The 22,792-nt window shown below is 51.9% G+C and overlaps 1 protein-coding gene across 1 annotated transcript; it reads right to left on the bottom strand.

Annotated features, from left to right (window-relative positions):
* Positions 1-590: 590 nt before the first annotated feature.
* On the bottom strand, positions 591-21,449 carry LOC136047164 (hydrocephalus-inducing protein-like). Its single transcript, XM_065734216.1, has 32 exons — positions 21,346-21,449; positions 20,929-21,097; positions 20,458-20,696; positions 20,091-20,205; positions 19,728-19,932; positions 19,318-19,553; positions 18,653-18,804; positions 18,055-18,247; positions 17,629-17,737; positions 17,165-17,425; positions 16,683-16,825; positions 16,214-16,432; positions 15,019-15,179; positions 14,703-14,815; positions 13,952-14,186; positions 13,287-13,499; positions 12,539-12,677; positions 12,091-12,256; positions 11,533-11,680; positions 8,498-8,705; positions 7,780-8,001; positions 7,270-7,439; positions 6,734-6,932; positions 6,448-6,606; positions 6,036-6,316; positions 5,526-5,745; positions 4,773-4,985; positions 4,199-4,362; positions 3,735-3,885; positions 3,115-3,345; positions 2,183-2,407; positions 591-1,073 (listed from the first exon to the last, which is right to left on the bottom strand). Exons 1-32 carry the CDS (start codon positions 21,441-21,443, stop codon positions 591-593), a joined length of 6,240 nt encoding a protein of 2,079 aa, XP_065590288.1. The 5' UTR covers positions 21,444-21,449.
* Positions 21,450-22,792: the final 1,343 nt, after the last annotated feature.

Here is a 22,792-nt window from a genome sequence, read left to right on the forward strand (position 1 = left end):
GGGGATGCTTAGGGCTGCTGCGATGAGCTGAACTCTGGGGCAGCGCTCGGAGGGGCACGGAGCAGAGCAGCACAGCGCCCGCGCTGACAGCACGGGAGTTACCACACATGGGAAAGCTGCACGAGCAGAACTAAAGGACAAGCAAACCCCTGCAGACCTCGCGTGCTACGGGCACGGTTCCCCCTACCACGCCCCGGAGCCCGCGGCCGCCCCACAGCCCCCCGGGCCCTCACCCCCCATTCCGTTTCCCGCGGCTTTCCCCCATCGCTCTCTCACTTCTCGATCTCGAGGGCCGCCACCTTCCTCTTCTCGTACAGCTTGTCGTTCAGCGCCCGCACCACGCTGGGCGCCAGCGGCGCCAGGTCCCGCTCCGCGTTCATGGAACCGCCACCGCCATCACCACCGGTCCCCGCCGCCACCGGCGGCCCGCCCGCCTCACGTGACCCTCCCGCCTCACGTGGCCACGCCCCAGCGCAGGGCGCCCTCAGGCGACGCAGAGGACCACACCACGCTCCACGCCCCGTGTCTTTATTCCGAACCGCGACGCAGAGCCCACGGCAACGCCACGAGCCTTCCCCCGTCCGTCCCCATCACTTCTCAACGGGCATCCCCCGCAGGTAGAACACCCAGGAGACGCCCGCTCCCAGACCGTCCGCTCCGGCGCAGGAGACCAGCAGCCTGCTGCTGACGGGGTCCCTGCTGCCGTCCCCCTCGAAGGTGACGGCCATAAGGATGCTCTTCTTGGGGCGTAGGGTCTTGGTGGCCCGCACGGAGAAGGCCGGGTTCTCCACGCTGTACCTGAAGGCTGTGGGCTGGGGGAAGATGTTCTTGAAGGGGATGGAGGTGCTGCTGCCAGCCTTGATGAGAAAGGGGCCCTGTGGTCTAGGTGGCAGGGCGAGGCCGAAGAGTGGGATGCTGTATTCCCCGCCTGAGGGGCCCAGGAGCTGCAGCGTGGCCCGGGACTCGCCCAGCTGGCAGGGCTCATAGGTCACCTCCACGCTCACCTCAGAGCCCCCCAGGCAGGCAGGTGGCATGCTGATGGTCTTCTCCGTCTGGAAGTCAGCACTGTCCATCTGTACGGGTCAAAGACAAGCAGAGAGGTGTTATAAAAGCAGAGCTCAGAGGGTGAGAATGGAAAGAGCAGGCAAGAAAGCAAAGCTCACCCAGCACTGTAGAGAACTGTTTGAGTATGAAGAGGCCCTGGAAGGTCAGCTAGTCCAACACCCCTGCAGTGAGCAGGGACGCCACAGCTCCACCAGTGCTCACAGCCCCGTTCCCTGACCTCGGCTGTCTGCAGGGACAGGGCAGCACCACCTCTCTGGGCAGCCCGTGCCACTGCCTCACCACCTTTATAAAAACCTTCTTCTGCATATCAAATCTAAATCTCCTCTCTTTTAGTTTGAAACCATTTCCCCTTGTCTTATCACAACAGAACCTGCTGAAGAGTCCGTCCCCTTCTTTCTTCCAGTCCCTTTAGATACTGAAGGCTGATCTCAGCTCTCCCTGCAGCCCTCCCTTCTCCATGCTGCACAGCCCCAGCTCTCAGCCTGTCCCCATAGGGAGGCATTCCATCCCTCGGGTCATTTTTTGTGACCTTCCTCTGGACACACTCCAACAAGCCTATGCCTCTCCTGTACTGAGGACTCCACATCTGGACACGGCGCTCACAGTGCAGAGCAGAGGGGCAGATCCTCTCCCTGCCCTGCTGGCCACGCTGCTTTGGATGCAGCCCAGGATATAGCTGGCCTTCTGGCCTGTGAGGGCACACTGCTGTCTCAAGTCCAACTGCCACCCAACAATCCCTCCAAGTCTTTCCCCCCATACTTTCCCTGCCTATCAATCGTAATTTTCCCCCCATGTTGTCATAAGGACTGCCAAATGTTCCCAGCATGGACAATCCTGCACTCGAGGCCTGGGACACCTAAAGTCCCAGCTCTGGCAGTGATATGGAAGTCCAGACAGCATGGGATCCGCAGGAGCAGTTCCAGCAAGGACAACTGGAGAGGCTCTGTGAGTGACAGTCCAGACGGGGACAGGTCCAGCTTTGGTGGGAAGACCCACAGGCTCCTGTGGCTGCTCCAGCTACGCCAGGACAAGCTGGAGCATCAGAATCCATCCATAGACATGCTGCCTCCCAGTCCTGCTATGCTCTTTCCCTCCCACAGGAGCACAGCAGACTCACCTGGAGGGTATATTCTGTCTTTTGGTGGTTGTAGTTCATTATTTTTGTGGTGATGGTCTGGTTAGAGCCCAGCGTGGTGCAGAAGTGCAGCGGCTTCTCTGGCTTGCTACACGCGGCTTTCAGGATCAGCTCATAGTAGCATGAGCCCAATTCACTGCTATGGAGCATCAGGCGCCCTGTGCTCTCACCTACTTTCAAGGGCTGGTACTCAAAGATAAGATTGGCCTGGGAAGGATGGAGGGAAAAGCCACGAGGTCAGGCAGAGATTGGGGGAAACCAGCTCACACAATGCTGGGCAGGAACCTAGCCTGCTCTAGACAGAACCCAAATACCAGTCTTTCACCCATCATCCCTACTTCAGTAAGCTCAAGCAGCTGTGCCCTCACTCTGGCTCACACATGATCAAATTTGAGTTAGAAAGGACTGGCTGGCATGCACATTCCCACCCACCCCCCCTACTCCCAACACCCATGCTTTCTTGGGAAAGAAGGATGGAGCCCCCACACCATACAACATGCTTTTGTTTCAGTGCTACTAAAGTAATAATTTTGTCTTTACAGTGTGATTCCAACAGTGCTCAGGAAAGCCGGCCAGCCTGACATGGCTGAGCACACTGCTAGTGAGGACATGGGAGACCCAACTGACCCTGCACAGGGACCTGGCCCAAAGAAGAGGCAGTCACAGCTGCACGATGGCCTGTGGGACACTGGGTTTGCATATCACAGGAGGAAACATGGCAGAACATCAGAACAGGGCAATTCCCACTGGAGATACTCTCATTCACTTCTTCCCCTTTGCACTATTAGCAGGTAGGAGCTGTTACCCTTGGAGAACAGCTCCAAACGGCCAACACAGTGCATCACCTTCGAAGAGCACCTGCTCCCAGAGAGGCTGAAGAGAAAAGCATGCACTTGGGTGAGCTCTGCACCTACCTCTGACTGAGCAGGAACAGTGAAATGCGAGGGAATGGTGATGTCAGGCACGTTGCAGTCTATGTCAAATACCACTGGGTCAGGCAGAGGGTTGTCCACCTTGATGGTGGAAGACACGTTCTGCCGGACAGCGGCGGTCACTTCGACAGTGCCAACAGGTCCTGAAGCAGTGGCCTTGAAAGTAATCACGTAAAACAAGTACTCCTTGGTCTCCTCATTGAGGAAGGTCACCTGAATTGGAGAAAAAAAGGAAGCTCTGGTCATTTTACACATGGAAATCCACCAGGTGTGCTAGGCCAGCACAAAGAGCCCTCCAGCTCAGCACCCGAACTCCACACGTGGCCATAAGCAGCCATAAGCAGCCACACGGGAGGAGTGCAAGACTGGGGCAAAGCATTTTCATTTGTATTCTCCCAAGTGCTTCCACCTCACAAATGTCCTGACCAAGCTGTGTTTTGCAGCTCGCAAAAGCCACCAGGACTGACAGCACAAGGAGTGTGTGTGGTGTGCCTGCCTGGGACCTACAGACTGGGCACGTGGAGGTATGAAAGGAGGCATGTGGCTTCTCAGCCAGCAAACAGCTCCTGGAAGGACCCTGCAAGCCTGATGTCCACCTTTACCATTGTGTTAAAGAGTCCTTCCTTGTAGGAGAGGAATGTGAGCTTGTAGTCCTTCTTGCTGGAGCCAGGCACATCGATGTAATCCAGTCCACGCAGCACAGAACTACTCTCCAGGTTCTCTGGTTTGAGTATTCTTGTTACCACAAGGAACCTGAGGGTGAGGAGGAGGCAGTGAGGGTCTGAAGGAAGGCATCCTATCAGATACCCATTACATGGGTCCTCCAGCCATGGGACCAGCCTCTGGTCCTCCTCCCAGCCTTGGGCAGAGGGAGCCAGCACCCATCTGGCCTAAGGACAAGTCCTCCAGAGTGGGTCTGAACATGAGCAATGCGACCACAGGCTTCTATGACCAAGAAAGTGGCCAAGAATAGTGCAAAGCTTGCTCTGGAAGGACTGCAGAAGGGCCCTTCCTTGCACTCCTGTATGAATTGCTGATAGGAAGCGACCTCCTGGGACTGACTCACCTCTGTGGTTTGTTCAGCCAGTTGGAGACAGGGATGAGCTCAGTGTAGGGAGTCCTGCACAGAACCTCCCGAGAAATGGTCCCTGAGCATTTAGGGCCTGCAGCAGTCCCTTGCAGGAGGTAGTACAAGCCCATTCCATCTGGCAGTGGGAAGAAGATGGAGCCCTAGAGACAAGGAATGGGGCTGGTGAGCTCTCCTGCTTTCAGTCCAGAGCAGTTACTGGCTCTTTCATGCAGAGTACTCATCTCAGGAGCCACCACTGTGGCATCTCCTCTGCCTCCAGAGCAGCTCATACATTAAGAAGATACCAATCACATGCAATCCCACCGGGTATAGATCTGCTCAGTGCTCCAGAGACTGACCCTGAAGATCTCTGGCCTCTGATCTTGCTCTGGGCTTAAGTTCTGGCTCGCTGGAAGGCCAGATGGAGCAAGGCAATGGGCAGGTGCCCAACACTGGACTTAGGATAATTCATGTTTAGAGGAGACCATCTTGTCTAACATCCTGCCCAAAGCGTGGTGAACTCTGAGTGCGTTGGGCCAGGAGGGTCAGCATGCTGCCCCAGCTCACTTACCTCATGCTTCCTTTTCTCTGAGCTCATAGTTAGGGGCTTGTAGGTGATCTTGTAAGGCTTGTTTTGTTGATAGCCCTCAAGATGGATGCATTCAGGCCCTTTCCAGTGTTCACCTTTGATGACAGGCTTCACAGTCCAGGGCTCATTGCTTGGATTGGACAGGAGGATGGTCTGGCTTTGCTTCCGACGCACCTCACATGAAAAAATCAATGTCTGCAATGGAAGAGCACAGAGCATGCTTGCTTGGACAGATATTTCTTTCCACAGGGCTGGCACCTGCTCAACCACTTGCAGAGAGACGAAAGGAAGATACAGAAACCTGAAAAAGGGTCTTGTGATGCTCAGAGGGCTGGGAGAGCTGTAAAAGGACTAAGATAATCTCTACCACAGCGCACAGCAAGAAGCACTTTAGGAAAAGTCATCTGCAAAATGTTCATTTGCTCTATAGCTTTTGGAGCCAAAGTTTATTACCCACAGAGAAAGCAGAGGAATGAGCTTTTGCACACTTGGTGAAGTAGAAAGAAAATAAGGAGACTCCAGCACAGGTCCTCCAGTCTGTGCCCTGGGAGAGGTGTGGCGGGATGAGAGGGACCCAGGCCAGCACTGCTGCTTCATAGGTTCATAGGTTCATAAGGTTGGAAAGGACCTACGAGATCATCTAGTCAAACCATCCTCCTATCACTATCCCTACCCAACTACTAAATCAAAGCCCTTAGCACCTCATCTAAATGCTTCTTGAACTTCTGCTGTTACCTCTTTGATGCCAGGGGTCTCTGTGCAGCACCCTGCCAGTGTAAGGGTGAGTGGCTCACTGCCCTGGATGAAGCACTGCAGCCCCTCGTACTGGATAGCGAGGCTCAGCTTCGACGGGTGGAAGCTCACCACAAAGGAGACATCCATTCCTGGGGGGATGTAACCCTTTGTGGGGCTGATAGAGAAATCTGGCTTGAAGCTCTTGACGTCCCACTTAAACCTTGCAAGGGAAAGCACAAGGACAGAATTAGCGACGGGGAGGCTGTGAATGCAACATGCTGTTTTCACACATAATGCAGCCTTCTCCACAGGATCTCAGGTGTGGTGAGGTTTCAAGCTGGACAGGATTCAGCTTGCACCCTTTGGATGTGTCCCTGATAACTGCCAGGGCCTGACTGCACAGCTCTCTAATGGGATGAGAAAGCAGAAGGGAACAACCTGGGCAAGCTACAACACCATCCAACCCCTCCCTGGCTCTCAGCACTCAGATAAGGCATAGCTGTACGTTACTTGACTCCGATGTCGCCCGTGTTCTGCATGGTGATGCGCTGGGACGTGCAGCTCTGCTGCACCACTGCTCCAAAGCTGAGGTGCTCCTGGTCCAAGCTGATGCAGACTCCCTGGCAGGAGCCCCGCACCATGAACAGGGAGCACAGCAGCCCGCTGCTCTCCAGCATCACTTCCTCAGTGAACGGTTGAATGCGGCGCTTTGGGGAGAAGATCACCTCCACTTTGCAGGTATCTCCTTTGGGCTTCAAAGTTAGTTCACTGCTGGGGTGCAAGTGGAGAACCTGTGCAAAGAAATGAGTGGACGGCATACGTGTGTAATTAATGCTAGCTCCCATGACAAGCAGTTCATGGGTACCTGCAGCTACTCCTATAGGTCCCCCTATCGGTGTTCTAGGGAAGGAAGTGGCCTTACCCCATCTTCTTGCAGTTCTGGCATGGCAGGCATGAAACTGAGCTTAAAAGTGAGAGGGGCAATACTATTGTTTGCTATGGTGACAATCTTCTTCACCGTCTGTCCCACAGAGAGAGCTCCCAGCTTCACCACCTTCCCTCGGGGTTCCACAATGTCCACCTGAGACAGAAAGGATCGGCATGAAGCAAAAGAGAAAGAGGAGAACCAAATCATGGCAGGCTAGGAAAGAGAGATGAGGAAAGCCATGCTGGCTCATTGGAGTTTTAGAGTTTGGATTTCCACTCACCTTCATTTCTGCACCCTTTCCTTGGACCTCAACAGTCTGTTGACAGAGACCGTTGATTTCAAAAGGAACGAGCTCACGGTAAGATGCAACCTCTCTGGGACGGAAAGTGATAGGCACCTCTACCGTCCCTCCTGGGTGAAGGATGTGCCCCAGGAAGTCCACCTCCAGGTACATGGTGTTGGTGAACAAGCAGCTTAGACTGGCAGAAAGCACAACAAAGAGAAGCAGAGGTGTCACAAGGCTGCATGTGGTGCTCAAGGGACAACATCAGGGCTGCTGTGTCATCAGGGCTACATCCTGGGGTCTGCTTATCTTGGCAGCAGGTTGTAGTGTGCTCAGTAGAGGGAAATGGTGTGAAGCAGTTTCTTTGTGTGACCAGCACCCCAAGGAGAATTGCATACAGGCAAAGACTCCCATCAACCAGGGGAAATGCTTTGTGAGACCCCACAGCCAGCACAGCTGGGACATGAAGGAGCTTGCTGGACATGGATCTGGCGTGGGATAGGTGAGGGTTGAAGGAGCATGTGAAGTCCTACCTGACATCCTTGTCTGCTTTGTTTGTGATGGCAAGGGTCTGCTGGGCAGGTAGCATCCCAGCCTGGTAGATGAAGCAGGCTCCAAAGTTGAGTTTGGTGGTAGAGAAGTGGACAGTGGGCACTACCACAGTGGCCAGGAACACGCAGGTAAACATGGGACCCTCGCTGATCTGGTGGGAAGAAAGACAGCATAAGCCAACTGAAGAGATGGGAACTGCAGCCAGAAACACCAGAGGTGCGTGAGGAAGAGGATGGGGACAGCTGGTTGCAGTGACAATATGGAAAACCAGATGCCACGGACAGCAGAAACAGGAGAGGATGGTTTCTGGAGAGTCATGGCCCTGGATAATAACTCGCTAAAATAATGGGTTCAGAAGCTGTCAGGCTCTCCAGCTTGACAGCAGGAACCTCCCTGTCTCGCTCAGGACCTTCAGAGCTGGACCCCCAGCTCTGGACTCCTGCTGGCATGTAGGAAAGGCAAAGCTCCCCTATTACACACAACTGCCTCACCTGCAGTGTCAGCTCTACATCCTTTAATGAGCACATTTTCCGTGGGTGAAAAACCAGCTGGGTGTCCACCTTGCCCTCGGCCTGCACAGTGCCTGTCTGGGGGCTGAGGGACAGGAGCTGTGCCCGAGCCGTGGGGCCTCTCAGCTCCCATGAGAAGGTGAAGCTGAACTTGCCGTTGTTGTGGATGCTGAAAGTGCGCTGGATGCTCTCATTCAGCTGCACCTGTGGGGAGAAAGTGGCACGGATGTGGGGTTGTGGCATCTGCAAAATGTCAACAGACACAGCTCCTTCCTCATGTGCTCCCAGGCCGTTCCCAATTGACGGGTGACCACCATGAAAGATCAGTCTCCCTCTCTCTAGAGAACAGCTTGTATGCATAAAAGATGAGAGGTAATAGCCTCAAGTTGAGTCAGGGGAGGCTTGAGTTGGATGTCAGGAACAATTTCTGCTCAGAAAGAGCAGTGAAGCAGTGGCACAGCTGCCCATGGAAGAGGGGGGAATCACTGTCCCTGGAGGTTTCCCAGAGCCGTGGGGATGTGGCACTGAGGGACGTGAGCACGGTGGGAGTGGGTTGGGGTTGGACTCAATGATGTCAGTGGCCTTCACCAATGTCACTGATTCTATAAACCGTCTTCCCTCTCATTCAAACATATCTGCTAAGCTCCCAGGTTCAGGTCCCATCTTGCAGGACTGTGTGGGAGCAAGAGGAGCTGCTTACCTCCTTGAAATCAATGACATTGACCTCCAGTGCACTGAGCTCAGTGACACTGCCATCACTGTCCTCGCACCTGGCAGACACACTCATGCTGTAGCCAGTGGCCTTGATATTCAGGGAGAGGGGCTCTGTTTTCCTCTTGACATCACACTTGAGGTTGAAGACCACTTCTCCTTCTATTGTTGGCGTGACGAAGACTGTAATGGGAAATCTGGGGAGAGAAAACCCATTTTTGGCTCTGTTTGCTCTGATGGCTTTCTTGGTCTTGTTTTGCATGGTCCATGGGAGAGAAGCATGACCGTAGACCTGGAAGAGGCCAGCAGCTGTGCAGAGTGCTCTGTGGCAATGCTCAGCATCTTTTAAATCACAGCAAATCTGCCTGGAGCTAATGCATTCTCCTGACACCTGGGCAGGCTGTGAGTAGGCACAAGGACACCTTGTTGTCATGGTTTTATGATTTTTGGTACTGGTATTCCACATCATAACATCATGTAGTGCATTTAGAGTTAAAGAGTTAATGCTCCAGCTTCGTGGATCATCGATAGTTCCAGGTATACCTGTTTCAGAAGAGAAGAAGAACTCCATTCCCCAGAGGACTTTGCGATGCTTTGTGTTCTTACGTGTTTACGCTCAGAGGGAAAGATAAAAACTGTCTGCGGTCACGGGACACTCTTTCCTTTGGGATCCACTCAGCAGTGGGTGCTCGCTGCTGTCTCGCCTTCAGCGTTAGCGTAAGGCCTTCATAGGTTCATAAGGTGGGAAAGGACCTACAAGATCATCTAGTCCAACCATCCTCCTATCACTATCCCTACCCAACTACTAAATCAAATCCCTTAGCACCTCATCTAAACGCTTCTGGAACAGCACTAGGGACGGTGCCTCACCCACCTCCCTAGGCAGGCCATTCCAGTGCCTGACCACTCTTTCAGAAAAAAAATGTTTCCTCAGGTCTAATCTAAATCTTCCCCGGCACAACTTGTGGCCATTCCCTCTTGTCCTGTCATTATTTATCAGGGAGAAGAGGCCCACCCCCTCCTCACCACAACCTCCCTTCAGGAAGTGGTAGAGTGCAGTAAGGTCTCCTCTGAGCCTCCTCTTCTCCAGACTAAACTTCGGTTTATCGGACACTCTCTCTTGCTCATTTTATTTGATTTATTAGCTTTAATTCCAATTATACTGTATTATATTGCGTTATTTTGCTTTCCGATATCTTATTTAGTAAATTAGTTTTCCTCCTCAGATCTGTCCTCAGATCTTGCCGCTGTTTTGTTCCTAGGCCCATCTCCCTTTTCCCTTTCCCCCTTCCCCTTTCCTGGGGCGTGGGTTTGTGGGTCCCCCGCACCAATCGTCACGGAACCGGGCCGAACCTGCTCGTAAACCGTTGACATTTTTGGCGCCCAACGTGGGGCAAAACCAGCTGCCTTAGCCAGGCAGAGACATACTTTTAGAGTGAATCTCTGTCTCTCGTTAGCAGGCTTATGTGCACTGCAGGTGCTGTACTGCAAAACACGACCTTGAAGTCTGGGCATACTGCCAGTTGTCCTGGGATATTTGTAAACTTTTCGGGTACTGACAGCTAGTTTTAGTAAAGGAAAAAAAAAAAAAAGCTTTCTCTTTTTAAACTGGTCTTAAAGGGACTGCATTTCATTGCTTTTTCCCTTGTAATGCTCAGAATGTACTGGGAATTAAGTTTGCCAGTCTGATCCATGGAGCTTGGTCTCTATATGACAAACTAAAAACACTGATGGAAATACCTTCCTGGCTTTTGTATACGATGTGGCATTCTGTTCCAGAGGGCGTAACTCCAGATGGAGTTGCTAACTCTATGGAACTTGTGATTTTTAAACAGACTCCTGGCCTCTCCTTTGAATTCATTATGCGTTTTCTGAGTGCTCATCCAATGCTTGTAATGATTGTGGTGTCAGTCTTCCTGAATGTACTCTTCATCATTTTACTCAGTATTTGTATTTATAATATTTTGAGAAAACCCTCCCTAGAGCAAGAGAATACTGACTGGCAGGGAGTTTGGAGGGACTTAGGAGAGACTTTAGAGAAATGGGCATCACCAGTGTCATGGAACTTTTCTCCTGAACACCTGCAAGATCCTGAGAACTTAAGCAGATATTTGAGACAGGGATGTTGCGGCTCAAACAGATCTGAGGAGGCCCAAATTATTTGGGGTCTGGCTTATTCTTACCAGGCCTTATTCAATACTATCCCAGAGAGGCATAGAGTTTTTGAAATAGAGCAAGAGAGTCTCCGAGCCGAAAGGGACAGTCTCCTGATCCAGAAAGAGAGTCTTTTAACTGACAATCAGACTCTCCAGTCCAATCTAGACGCCCTCCAATCCGAGCGAGACGCCCTCCAGACCGAGAAAAACACCCTCCACACTGAGAGAGACACCCTCCAGACTGAGAGAGATACCCTCCAGTCTCAACAAGAAGCTCTCCAATCCAGCATGGAAGCCCTCCAGACCGAGAGAGGCGCCCTCCAACCTGAAAGAGACACCCTGCAGTTTGAGCGAGACACCCTCCTGTCTGAACGGTACTCCTTCAGAACTGAGCGAGGTACCTACCAGCCACAATAGCCCCTGCCCCCCAGCCAGGTGGGGGAAAGGGATAATAGAGTGTATTGGACTGTGTGGATTCGATGGCCTGGCACATCAGAGCCACAAAAATATAAGGCACTGGTGGACACTGGTGCACCGGTGGTCTGTGTTACTGCCCGGACAGCTGCTGGTTTGGGAGAATCATGGTTAAAATCTCAAAACATGATTTTGTAATCAAAACCAGAAGATCTAAGTCTGAACTTCTGCAGGAAGGGGGCCTAGAAGACCAGGGTAGCACAAACATAGGCTCTGGACAGTGAAACCTGCAGGCTCCTGGTGACCCCATGGGGAGGGAATGGACCAGGGTGGACACGTGCCACTACTTAGAGTCACTGATGACTGCAGAGGGGAGAAAGCCTCCAAAGCAAAGTGACCATGCAACACTTGGCTGGTGGGAGAGGGAATCCAGCCCACCACACTGCCTCATTACCTTGAAAGGGGACCAATGGAGCCTTCCATTGGCTCTATTTTCACCGAGGTGCTACATCCCTCTGAGAAGAGTGAGTTTTCTCTGAAAGCAAAGGCAAAAGCCTCCTTCTCACTGTTGATCATATAGATGGTCTGGTGTACCTTGTGCCCTGGAAAAGGAACAGATGAACCCGTGAAAACCTCAAATTCTTCTGTCTGTCTGTGGGGCCACCACAGCACACTGTGCTTCTGCCCATGAGCTGAGCCCAGCAGCAATTTGCAGCAGGAACCATTGCCTGCAGCATGGCACACTCAGGATGAGAGCATGGAAACCAGCTTCTGATCCCCTGGTCTTTCCTGGCATCACTCCCAAACTCTGCTGGAAACTTCTGCCACACACTGTGCCCCCACCATCCAAGTTTTCTTCCCTTCCCCTTCCCTCTCCCTCCTATACTCAGGAGCTGGCTGACCTGCTCACAAGAGCCTGCTCCCATTTCCAGCTTCCTTTTGGGAGCTTGGCTCTAACAACAGGACTGGATCAGTATGTGTCTGAGGGTGGAAGGCATAACCACGTGCTCACCAACTAACAGCAAGTGGAGGTTCATGTAGGACCTGTCCAGAGTCACTAGTGGTTCAGTGGTGTGTCCCACCAGCAGGAACAGGACTGAAATGCTCTTCTCAGGGATCATAAAGACCCAGAGGGACTCGGTGACGTCCAGATGTCGAGGGATGAATTCAAACTTGATCTGGGGAGAAAGAGGCAAGTGAAGGAACACTGCTGGCCTTGGCAGGGGAGCAGGCTGTACCATAGAGAAATCCCAGAAAGCTCCCAGCTCAGAGGCAGGCCACCATGACATTTACAGCCCGAAGGCATGGCAGATGTGGGCAGTGTAAGAACAGGATTTCTGCCAACTCTAGTTTCCTCGTGACCTTGCCTAAAGCAAGCTCACAGTGAGATCAGACACAAAGCTGGCGTCAAACTGGCATACATGTGCACCAGGCCCACCTTCTTCCTTTTTTGCACTCACCTCTGCTTTCTTGCCAGGCTGGATCTGCCCTCTCTCTGTGAGGCAGAAGAAAGCTCTCTGTCCTGGTGGGGCTTCTGGGTCCTGGCATGTCCACTGGAAGGAGTATGCAGAACTGGTTGGGTTCATCACCTTGAAGGTCCTGGGCACACAAGGTGAAAAAGAGTGCTGAAGTGGTGGCAATATGTGAATAATCCCATCCTGAAGCAGTCATCAAGCACTGCCAGTCTGGACGTCATCCAGATGTTGGGTGCAGGTGGACAATGCTGGGTGCATGAACATTTCACCTGCTTTCTGCAAGCAGTGTTGGTCTCCTCAGGGGAAATAATGTCAGCTACTGAGAAATTATAGCAAGGACATAGGCAAACTTTTAAAGCTTAAAAATGGTGAAATCGGGTCCAACAGGACTCCTTTGGAAGATGATACTGTCTGTTGTGGTTGCAGCCCTCCAAGTATGTCCCAAGGATGCTCTTGGAAAGGACCAGTGTTGAACTGCCTCATAGCACAGGCTAGATGGGGTTCTCTTAGATCAGCTCCATGCCAGCTGAGGAGACACTACCAGCTGTGCTCATTGAAGTAAAGGGCAAAGAGAAAGAAAAACTGGCCACTTGTTCTTCACCAGCTTGCTCCAGCCCCAGGGCAGACTGGCCAGCACTACACAGACATGGTACAGATGTGCCACAGGGCTGGAGAGGTCTTTGATTAAGGAGAATGACAAGAGACCATTATCAGAAGCCATGCCCACACCTACCTGCTGTTCCTGCTGCCCACCCCAGTTGCTGCAAACTCAATTACTCTGGTGTTGAGATCTAGTACTGCCCCTTTGGGCTCTGGCAGCTCCGGTTTGCGCCTCTTCGCAGTGATGTAGTCAGAGTCCTCCAGTTCAAAGTGGCAATGTGGCATCTGGCTTTTCCCCTTCACAACCACCTCTGGGCCTTTCTGATTCGGCTTCAGGTTAGGAATGCTAGAACAAAAGGGAATGATATTAGGAGAACACTATTTCCAGATACCAGCTACTTGTGTTGCATTCTTTCTCAGTGCAAGAAAATCAAACAGAACTGTGGAGTTGAGATGGTAGAAATGGGAAAAGTTGTGTGTCTAGAGAAGAACACAAGTTTCTGTATAGATGGGGAGGTTGTGCTTGTCTGACAAAGAAGGCTATTTAGGGATTAGCTGGGCCTTTCTGAATCTCCCGTTCCAGATGCTACAACACACCAGGAACTTAGTATTTTATAAAGTATATTTTCCCACTGTATCTATACCTGCTTCTACCAAGGCCAGATCATCACCTTTGCTCACTCCTGTATGCTGGTTGTTCCTGCTGACCCTCTAGGGGCTGGCTGATTGCATTCCCACCCCTACACTGGAGGCATATTAGCATGAGTTGAAGAGTTACCACTCCTGGATGTTCCCTACCTGCAGACCATGCAGCTCTCAAACTTCCCCACGTACACCGGGGAGAACTTCATCTGGAAGAGCTGCTCCTGGCCAGCAGGGATGGTGCCACTGGGGGGCTCGACAGAGAACAGTAGGGTGGCATGGCCAAGGCTTGTGAGAGAGCTCAGGGAGGATGAGGTGTGCTCCAGGGCATGGCCCAGCTGACCAAATGGGAGCTTCACAGAGGCAGCAGACATGGAGGAGAGGCAACGTCCTGTGGGAAGGAAGAGCTTAGTAGGAAATTTGCTTTCAGGAAGGAAATCCTATTAAACTCTCCTCATCTCCATAACCGAGTTGCTAGAGGCAAGCTTCACTTGTGGAATGTTTTCTGGCCCACACATCCACCCCCAAACATTTCCAGGAACTATTGAGTTGGCCTGGGTCAAAGCTGTGCCAACTTATGGTAGAGAGCAGTGTGTTATACCAACTGGGAACATTTCTGAGCACTGTGTCATGCTGGACAACCTCATCCCTCAGGGACAGCACTGATGGTTGGGCTTGATGATCTTAGCAGTCTTTTCCAACCTTAATGATACTATGATTCTCTGACTTCCATAACAAGTTCCAAGACAGCTGACGGCAAAGCCCAACGGATCAGCTTCAGGTCAAGCACACCCTGTGCTGGGGAGGAACCAACGTTCACGACCCACAGGGAGGGAGGTGAGCACATTCAGTGGACTAAACCACACCAGGCACCCCAAGCTGCCTTCAGAGCCAGTGCTGTCTGTACCTTCCATGCTAGCTGGCAGCAGCTCCCCAGCTGGGCTTGCTGCTCTCTCATCTCCCATATCCTCCATCCAGCTGTACTCCAGGGCCACATTCCCTGTATTGGAGAGCCGGAAACTGAAAAGCAAAGAGAAAAAAAGCTACAGAAATATAACAACCGATGAAGGCTGTCGGGGATGAAATATTTACAAGCTTGGAAGTTAAAGAGGAGAGCACAGACAGAGTGCCTGAGAGATTTAATCCAAGGAGTTCATTCCAGCCTTGCACCTCAAACTGGCATCTGCCTTTGAAGCAGTCCCTGCTCCACCTCCATCACTCACGGGAATGTCCTTGTCTGGAAGAGCAAGGTCTCCTTGAACTGAATCACGTCCACATCCAGCGTGAAGTCAGCGTAATCAATGACTGCGCTCAGGCAAAGCTCCACTTCACGGCTGCTCTTCTCCAGGACGGTGTGAGCTGGTTCTGGGTCTGTCTCAATCACCTCCAAAGAGGACAGGGAAGAATCACTGAGCAGAGCCCAGTCTGAGAAGAGAGCTTCCAAGACTCCATGAAAGAGCTAGGAAGGTGATAAATAATGCTGCTCAAAGCGGTCACCACCGTGACTACGAATATGCTCATGTGGACTGTGACCAGATATCAGCCCCTATGTTTGAATCCTGTAGAATGGCTGGCTTCTGTCCTGGCCCCCAATAAATCTGACAGGTCTCTATACTAGGATTAAGATTTTCTGTTGGAGCTCTGCTGCCAGAGAACCCAAAGAATGAACAAACTTAGGTAACACCTCTCCTTGAAAGTGCCTTCCAAATGTCTTGTGGGACAACTGCCACACAGACATCTTGGGAAGGGAATAAGTTCACTACAGAAATCTCTGGCTGCTGATGTTCTGACACAGAAAAAAAAAAAAAAGGCTTAGGGGCCTTATAATGGTTCAGGGAAGAACCATCACTCAAGGTAAGAGTATGCAGAATCATAAACAGCATAGGTTGAAAAGGACCTTAAAGACCATCTACTTCCAGCTCCTTGCCATGGGCGAGGTTGCTGCACCATGCTCACCAGTGTATCATGCTGTGATCAGGTTTGAAAGCTAATTGATAGCAGGGCCTCAGAACAAGCATTCCCCAGGCACCCCAAACAGTGCTGGAAACCATGAGGAAGAGATGACAAGCTTGGACCTCTGAGGAGCCCCTCTCCTAGGGCTGGAAGATGCCTGATTAGCTACATTCTTCCATTCTCAAAGGTGTGGAAAACTGAATTACTCACTACGTGTCATCCTTTTCAGACTTGATTTTGCTTCAATAAAGACAGTCACTGTACAATTAGCAAACTGAAAAGCTCTAATATTACTTGGTGCTTGACCAAGGACTTCCAGAGATGGTAATTCTCTGGGCTCCTGCATGACCACCATACACTCACTGCTCATGCTTCAGGAGGAAGCAGGAACTTCTCAGAACGGTGTTATGCTGCTGTTGGCAGCTTTTTATGGGCTTTTACCACTGTGCAAGAAGGTAAGAATACCTTCTTCTTGACTGGCCACGTGGCTGCCTCCCCACTGCTGGCATCCACCCATCTGACGGTGTGCAGGCGGTCATCCCAGTCGGTGACCTGCTCTGGTGGCAGCTGGAAGGAGATCCTGGCCACCTTACACTTCACAGGCTGTGCTTGGCAGGTGAACGCGACGTCCGACTTCAAGGTCACTGTGATGTCCTTAGCACAGCCAGCATGGAGATGTCCCACCTAGGGAGAATGGGAGCCAAGACCCACATGGAACCACTGGCATGGACAGGACCATCAGCAAAGGGTTGTGTTGCAAAGAGAAGATAGCATCTCCTATAACAAGGAGCCCCAGCAAAGCTCTGTGTCCAGCAGTGCTGGTGGTCTGCACTTCCTGGCACTGAAAAGCAGCACCAGTGGATGGAAAATCGCTGGTAGCTCCCAGAAATCTACCTGGGCAGCATGGGAAAGGCAGAGAGCTGCCAGAGCTCACCTGGGGGGAGAAGTGGAAGGGGGTGCCTGCCAGCCACTCGAACCGCATCGCCTCCGTCCTGCTGCGGTTGGTGATGGTGAAGGTCACCTGGTAGGGCTTCCCAACGTGGCAGTCCCCAAACTGGATGTGATTCACACTGGCAGCTGTTAAGGAGGAGAGTGAAAGATGTCCATCCACCCGGTCCGACTCCTTGCCTTGCTCCCAGCCTTCCTACCTCTGGGAGGTGCAATTCCCCATTCTCTCATCACCCTTCAGAGATGTAACTCTGACAGTTCCTCAGTGTGGCTGTTTGGGTGCAGGTGGACATGTAGTATAGTACGTACATGGCAGGTATGCTCACAGACCACCAAATCTGGCGGTGACAGCACAGGATTGCTTACACAGAGGACACATGCTCACACGTGGCATTCATCTCCGTAGTGTATTACATGCAGATGGACTTCCTGTGGCCCTGCCACAGATGCCCATTTGAATTCTCTTACCTTTAATTACGTTCTCCTCCAGATTGCCTTCAGTGCTCTCCTCAAAGCTCTCTGCCACGAGTCTGTGGATGTTATCCAGTGTGAAATCATCCTCGTAGCCCTCACCCACCAGCTGGATGTTGGTCTCCTCATAGGGATTGTCCACCACAGACAGGTGGATCTTCCCTTCCACACGCTGGGGCAGGCTGGGTTTGAAAAGCACATCAAACTCTGCTGATTCCCCGTGGTGCAGGACCAAGGAAGCAGTGTGGAGCTTTCTCCCTGCACCAATGAAATTGGTCAGTGATAGATCTGTTTAGAGGAAATACTTCCTTGGGATATAATAGGAAGAAGTAGTTGAAACCCAGCTGTCTCTAAGCACAGGTTCTCCCACCTATGGCTCTACTCACCACTCTTCTGTGGAAGAACTTTATCTTAATATCCAACCAGTGTGGTTGCCCACGCTTCGTGTTTAATGTACTTACCTTCTCCAGCAGAATCCTCCTGCATGTCTGCAGCCTGGTAGATGCAGTGCATGGTTGGCCTGGCCTTCAGGAAGAAAACTCCTGCTTCGTCCAACAGATCTATCAGCAACTGAGAAAAGGGAACACAGAGCACCACCACACCTGTGAGGATGCAGGACAGCCCAAGGGCCAACACTGAGCTGCTGCTGGGCCCCACTGGGATCAAGTAAATAATGAGAAGGATAGAATTAAACTACAGCCACGTTTAATAAAACTGTGGTAAGATGTGATCAAATAGAATATCATCTAAGTAGGATGTCATTCATTTGTGTAAATATATGTGTATATCAGACAGGAGGGGAACAGAAAGGGGGGGCATGCTTTCTTCTCCCTGGGACAAGGACTTGTTCCCAGAGCAGCTGATGCATTCCCCCAGCAGCCCCTCACCTGGACAGGTATGATGCCACTGTTCTGAAGGACAAGAGGGAGCTTTTCTGAATCACCAAGCAACAGTTCCTTGAAGAGGAGCAGAGGGTTCCCCCTCTTGTTGCGAAGCACCGGGCGCAGGACCGTCACCCGAGGGAGGTTCCCCTCCCCACTGATCTCAAATACCAGGCTTGGAGTCTTAACTACCACTGTGCTGCAGGAGAGGCAGAGGAGAATTCATTATTGGCTGGCATTTACTCATTTCCCACTTGCTAAGAGCTAAAGCAGTGCTACCCACCACGTTTTCCCAGCTGGTGGGGTTGCATGCTCCTCACCCCAATGGATGACCCCCCCCCAAACCCTCTCCTCCCACATCCTTAGCACAGGATCCAGGAGGAAACAACGTGGCACATAAACCACTTCATCCAACTCTCAGTCTTGTGTCCATCTCTGCATCAGGGACCTGGTTCGTGGGCATGGTGGGGATGGGCTGCGGTTGGACTAGGTGATCTAAGAGCTCCTTCCCAACCTTACTGATTCTGTAATTCTACAACAGGTCTGCATCCCCCCAGAGGAGAGGCAGCTGTCACAGACCCTGCAATCTCACAGCGTGTGTTACCTTGCCTGTGTTTCAAGGGAAGCCTCAAAAGTGCACTGGTAGCTCTGCATGGTTTGCGGAGTGAAGGTCACCGTAGCGAAGGCGTGGGAGCAACTGGGCACACACATCTGGATGGGATCCACCTCAAAGACATCGCTGATGCGGTTGTTGTGCTGGAGGGCAGCACAAGGATTGGTGTTAGGACAGAAAACCTTCCACGCCATGCAGCCCAATTCACACATGCATCAGGGGACAGGACACTTCCATCTCGAGGGAAGACACCAAAGTCATGCTGGCCTTGGACAGGGAGCTGCCATAAAGCCCAGGAGGGCAAGAGTTTAGTGCAGAAGGTGCATGGAAAACCCTGCAAATAATCTAGGATTGACCTTTAAAGAGAAGAAAAAGAGCAGCAGTGCTGATGAAATTGCCTCCGTGCAGCCCAAGATGCACAGCCCCAGTAGAAAACACCCTTCAATGTCCTTCCAAGAGAGATCAGAAGGGTTCAGGTCTCCTTCCACAGACCCAGAGGAATAAGCCAAAGCCTTGAGACATGCCGAACGCAACCCAGGGGCTGCTGCTCTCCCCTGTAGCTTTGCCTGCACTGAGCTAGACCAGAGCAGGCAAGATGAATCTGGAGAACAAAGCACCTTGGGAGAACAGCAGTCACCTCGCCCTCTTCTTCCTACCTTAGAGGAGATGGGTTTGATGGAGAGGACCACGTGGCAAGGGACTTTGCCTACATTGCAGATCTTGAAGCGGGCCGTGGCCCGCTGCCCAACCAGAACATTGGTGAAGATGAACTTGTTCTCATCCGTGATGAACACACCCTTGTCCTGCACAGTCTGCAGGATGTGGCAGAGGTTGGCATTGCTGCAGATACGATGCTCCTCAAAGATAGAACCTATGTCGTCAACCACAAACGCTGCGAGAAGAAGAGAGGGCTGAGAAGCCTTCCTTCATAGCTGATGTGGACTCAGAAGGCTGTAAAACTCAGCCTGGTAGCCCAGGCACTGCCAGTGCTAAAGGACGTTACTTTCTGTTTGCCCTTCCCTGCCTCTCCCTACAGTTGGACTAGCAACCTGTGGGTGGTGTGTACCTGGAAGGCAGGACTCAGCCAGCAGGGTATAGGGGATGCCAAGGGGATTGTCCTTGGGGTCTCTGTCACTAATATCGATTGATAGGTGCTCCTCACATATCCCCACTGGCTCTGCTTGGCAATCCACCGTGATGATCTGCTGGCCCCCAGGATGGATGGATCCAAAGCTGGGGTACACCGTGAACATGCCAAGAGTGAGGCGTGCCTGCAGAGAGAGCCCCGCAGAGGCTGATGACTCCTAGCTTTGCCTTGGGTGTCCCCAACAAGGAGCGTGCCACCCCCTGGCCTGCAGTCAGTGAGGGGTGACCCGTGGCCCACAGGCAGCCCCACAGCATGACCATATCCCAACCCATGGCCACCCACCTGCATGAAGGAGCTCGTGTCCTTCTGCAGAGACTGCTTGTTCTGCTTCCCAGAGTTGGGCACTCTGTCAGTGCTTTCATTCTCATGGGAGTGGCTGGAGTTCTCATGGCTGACACTGAGAGGAAAAAGCAGAATTATCCATCGTGCTGAGCTCCCTGCCATCCTCCAAGGACAGAATCCTTCTCCCCGTGGAGGAAAGCTTTCCTACTCTCATGTTCCTGATGGATCCACAAGGGTTGCCTGGTGGTGGCTATGGATAGATCAGCTCTACCACCAACTCTGTCCTACTTATGGGGCAACTGAGGGATTTTTGGTTCCCCTCGGGTCACTCTCATGGCTAGGACAGGCACTACAGAGCTTCACCCACCTTTTCCTCCTCAGCCCAGATGCATCCTGCTCTGCTTTGTAGATGAGGAATTTGAAGTCAAGGCTGCCTGTGTTCTCCAGGATGAAGCTGCAGGTTTTCTTGGTGCCATTCACCACAGTCCCAAAGTCAATGAGCGAGGCTGGGCTGATGCTGTACTTGCTGAACAGGGCCTTGGCAGACACCCTCACTGGGATGATGGCAATGGCCTCCCCTCCTTCACAGAGGCTGGGCTCAATCACCTGCAGCCAAAGGAGGATTTGGTAATACAGCAAGGACACTCCCCTAATCTCTAACTTCAGCACTGTCTCAGTGCCTCCTCCAGAGCCAGATTTTCCTCTCTGCATCACCAACAGCTTCTAGAGACCATGCTGCATATGTCTAAGATAGGATTCCCCAGCTAAACCTCTCTTTCCAAAAGACACACATCCTGCCAACACCCAGGGTGATATCCGTCTCCCTGGGGCAGCTCACCTGGCACTTCAGGATGGGTTTGTCCTTGATATTTATTTCTGCCTTGGGGTGGAAGACCAGATGGACGTGTACAGGGCGCTCGGAGGTGGCCAGGACCCCTCTCTGAGGCTGAATGGTAAAGTGAGATGCCAGGTCTGGGATATCAGTGTCTGCATTCTCTATCATGAAGCTGGGGACAAAGAGAAGGGAAAAAGTGCTCTGTGGTTATAGGTACTGGGCAGCAGTAGCACAGCCAGGACCTTACAAAAGAAAAAAAGAACCCATCTCTGCTTGGGAAATTCCTAGATTTTGGCACAGACAGAAGTGCTGCAATCTCACTTCAACACTGATTTTTCTCATTCCCACATTTAAAGAATTTCATAAAGAGAAATGAACACACCCTAAAATTAAGGACAGACAGCCGGAACAGTCACTCACCTGTATGCAATCTCATACTTCCCTTTGTTCCTCAAGGTCAGCACTTGCTTTACACTATCCTGTACCCTGAGGACTCCAAAATCCACGTTGCCATCCATACCTGCAGAAATCCCATAAGGGGTAAGAGACAGACAGTATCTAAGCTTCTGTGGGCTGCTCCCAAGTGACAGGATGCCTATCTGAGCTTCTCAAGGGGCACAAAATTGTCAGCACGCTTCCCAGCCTGGAAGTTTAGTGCAGCAGAGCAGTTTTCTCCTGCTTAGAGGCACCCTTATCTGCAGGGTTTAGCAGACAAGGAACCTAGTTTTCATCTCCTTGCTTCCCAGAACAGCCCTACCCTGCAGGCACAAGGACGTGCTGCAGCAAGAGACAGGATTTCAAGCTGGAAATAATTATTTTTTCAAGAGAGATGTAATGGGGATGATACAACATTAATCTGGATTTCTGCGCTTTATTACTGGGTCTTGAGAATAACTGGATTATCTGTTACAATTTTCAAGCTGTAATTTAACTTTGCTCGAAATTAATCCTTTTCATCATGCCCACGACATCTACCTCCATCCCCCATCCCATTTCCCCTACCTCCAGCAGGGCACAGCAGCAGCCCAGGGCCTTGCTGTGCTCCAGCATTAGGAGATGAGCAGGATAAGGAAATGAGCCCCACTGGACAGAAGGAATTCACGGCCTCACTGAGGTTTGGTAGAGGCTGTAAGCAGCCAGGAACAAGAGGACTGCAGTCCTCCTGTGCTCCAGGTCTGTTGGTCCAAAGGACGATTGATGAGTGATGCCTCCAATGCTGGCACCTCAATTTTGGATCGAGCACGTATGCTTCTCAGTTGACCATCAGTCCAGGAGAACTCTAAGCAGGTTTTGAGTGGAAGCTCTAGTATGTCCCCAAAAACTTCATACAGCAGAGCAGAAAAAGCTAAGACGAAGGTCACCAAGGACACGCAACCTTCACTCTCCCCCCGAGGCTTCCTTTAACCCACAGCTAAATCAGTTGCCACTGCCAGCACTGCAAGCTGCACAGCAACTTCACAACCCCTGACACCCCTCCATCTCCCCCAGATGATCTACTAGGGGAGTTTGCCCCTGCTGAGCATCACGCAACAGTTGGTCCTCCAGTCAACAGACCAGACCTCCTCACCCCCATTGGGTGCTCAGACCCTACCTCAGGGCAGGTAATTAGCGCTCCTCTGTCAGGATTCACTTCCTGCAGCACCCAGTCCTGCTGCCTGAACGGCCCCAGTGGCTCTGGATGAGGCAGTGGGACAGGGAACCATTGGGAGCCCAACAGAACACGGAGGGCAACCGCCAGAGCCTGGGAGTTGGGCTGCTTGAGTGCCCCTCTTCAGCTTCAGGCTGGAGAGGAGACTGCCTTCTGCCTTGGACTTTTCTCAGTGTCCCAAGGAGGTTGACTCAGGCTGTGTGGTTTGCAGTATCTCTC

Source organism: Cyrtonyx montezumae, unplaced genomic scaffold, assembly GCF_038088225.1.
Source record: "Cyrtonyx montezumae isolate F1298 unplaced genomic scaffold, pur_monq_1.0 scaffold_17, whole genome shotgun sequence".
Taxonomy (NCBI): domain Eukaryota; kingdom Metazoa; phylum Chordata; class Aves; order Galliformes; family Odontophoridae; genus Cyrtonyx; species Cyrtonyx montezumae.

Coding starts and splice junctions, on each gene's coding strand:
- LOC136047164 (XM_065734216.1), bottom strand. CDS start 21,443: ATGGATGGCAACGTGGATTTTGGAGTCCTCAGGGTACAGGATAGTGTA. Junction 3,886..4,198: donor TGGCTGAACAAACCACAGAG/GTGAGTCAGTCC, acceptor CCTCACCCTCAG/GTTCCTTGTGGTAACAAGAA. Junction 1,074..2,182: donor AGACAGAATATACCCTCCAG/GTGAGTCTGCTG, acceptor TGACCCGTACAG/ATGGACAGTGCTGACTTCCA.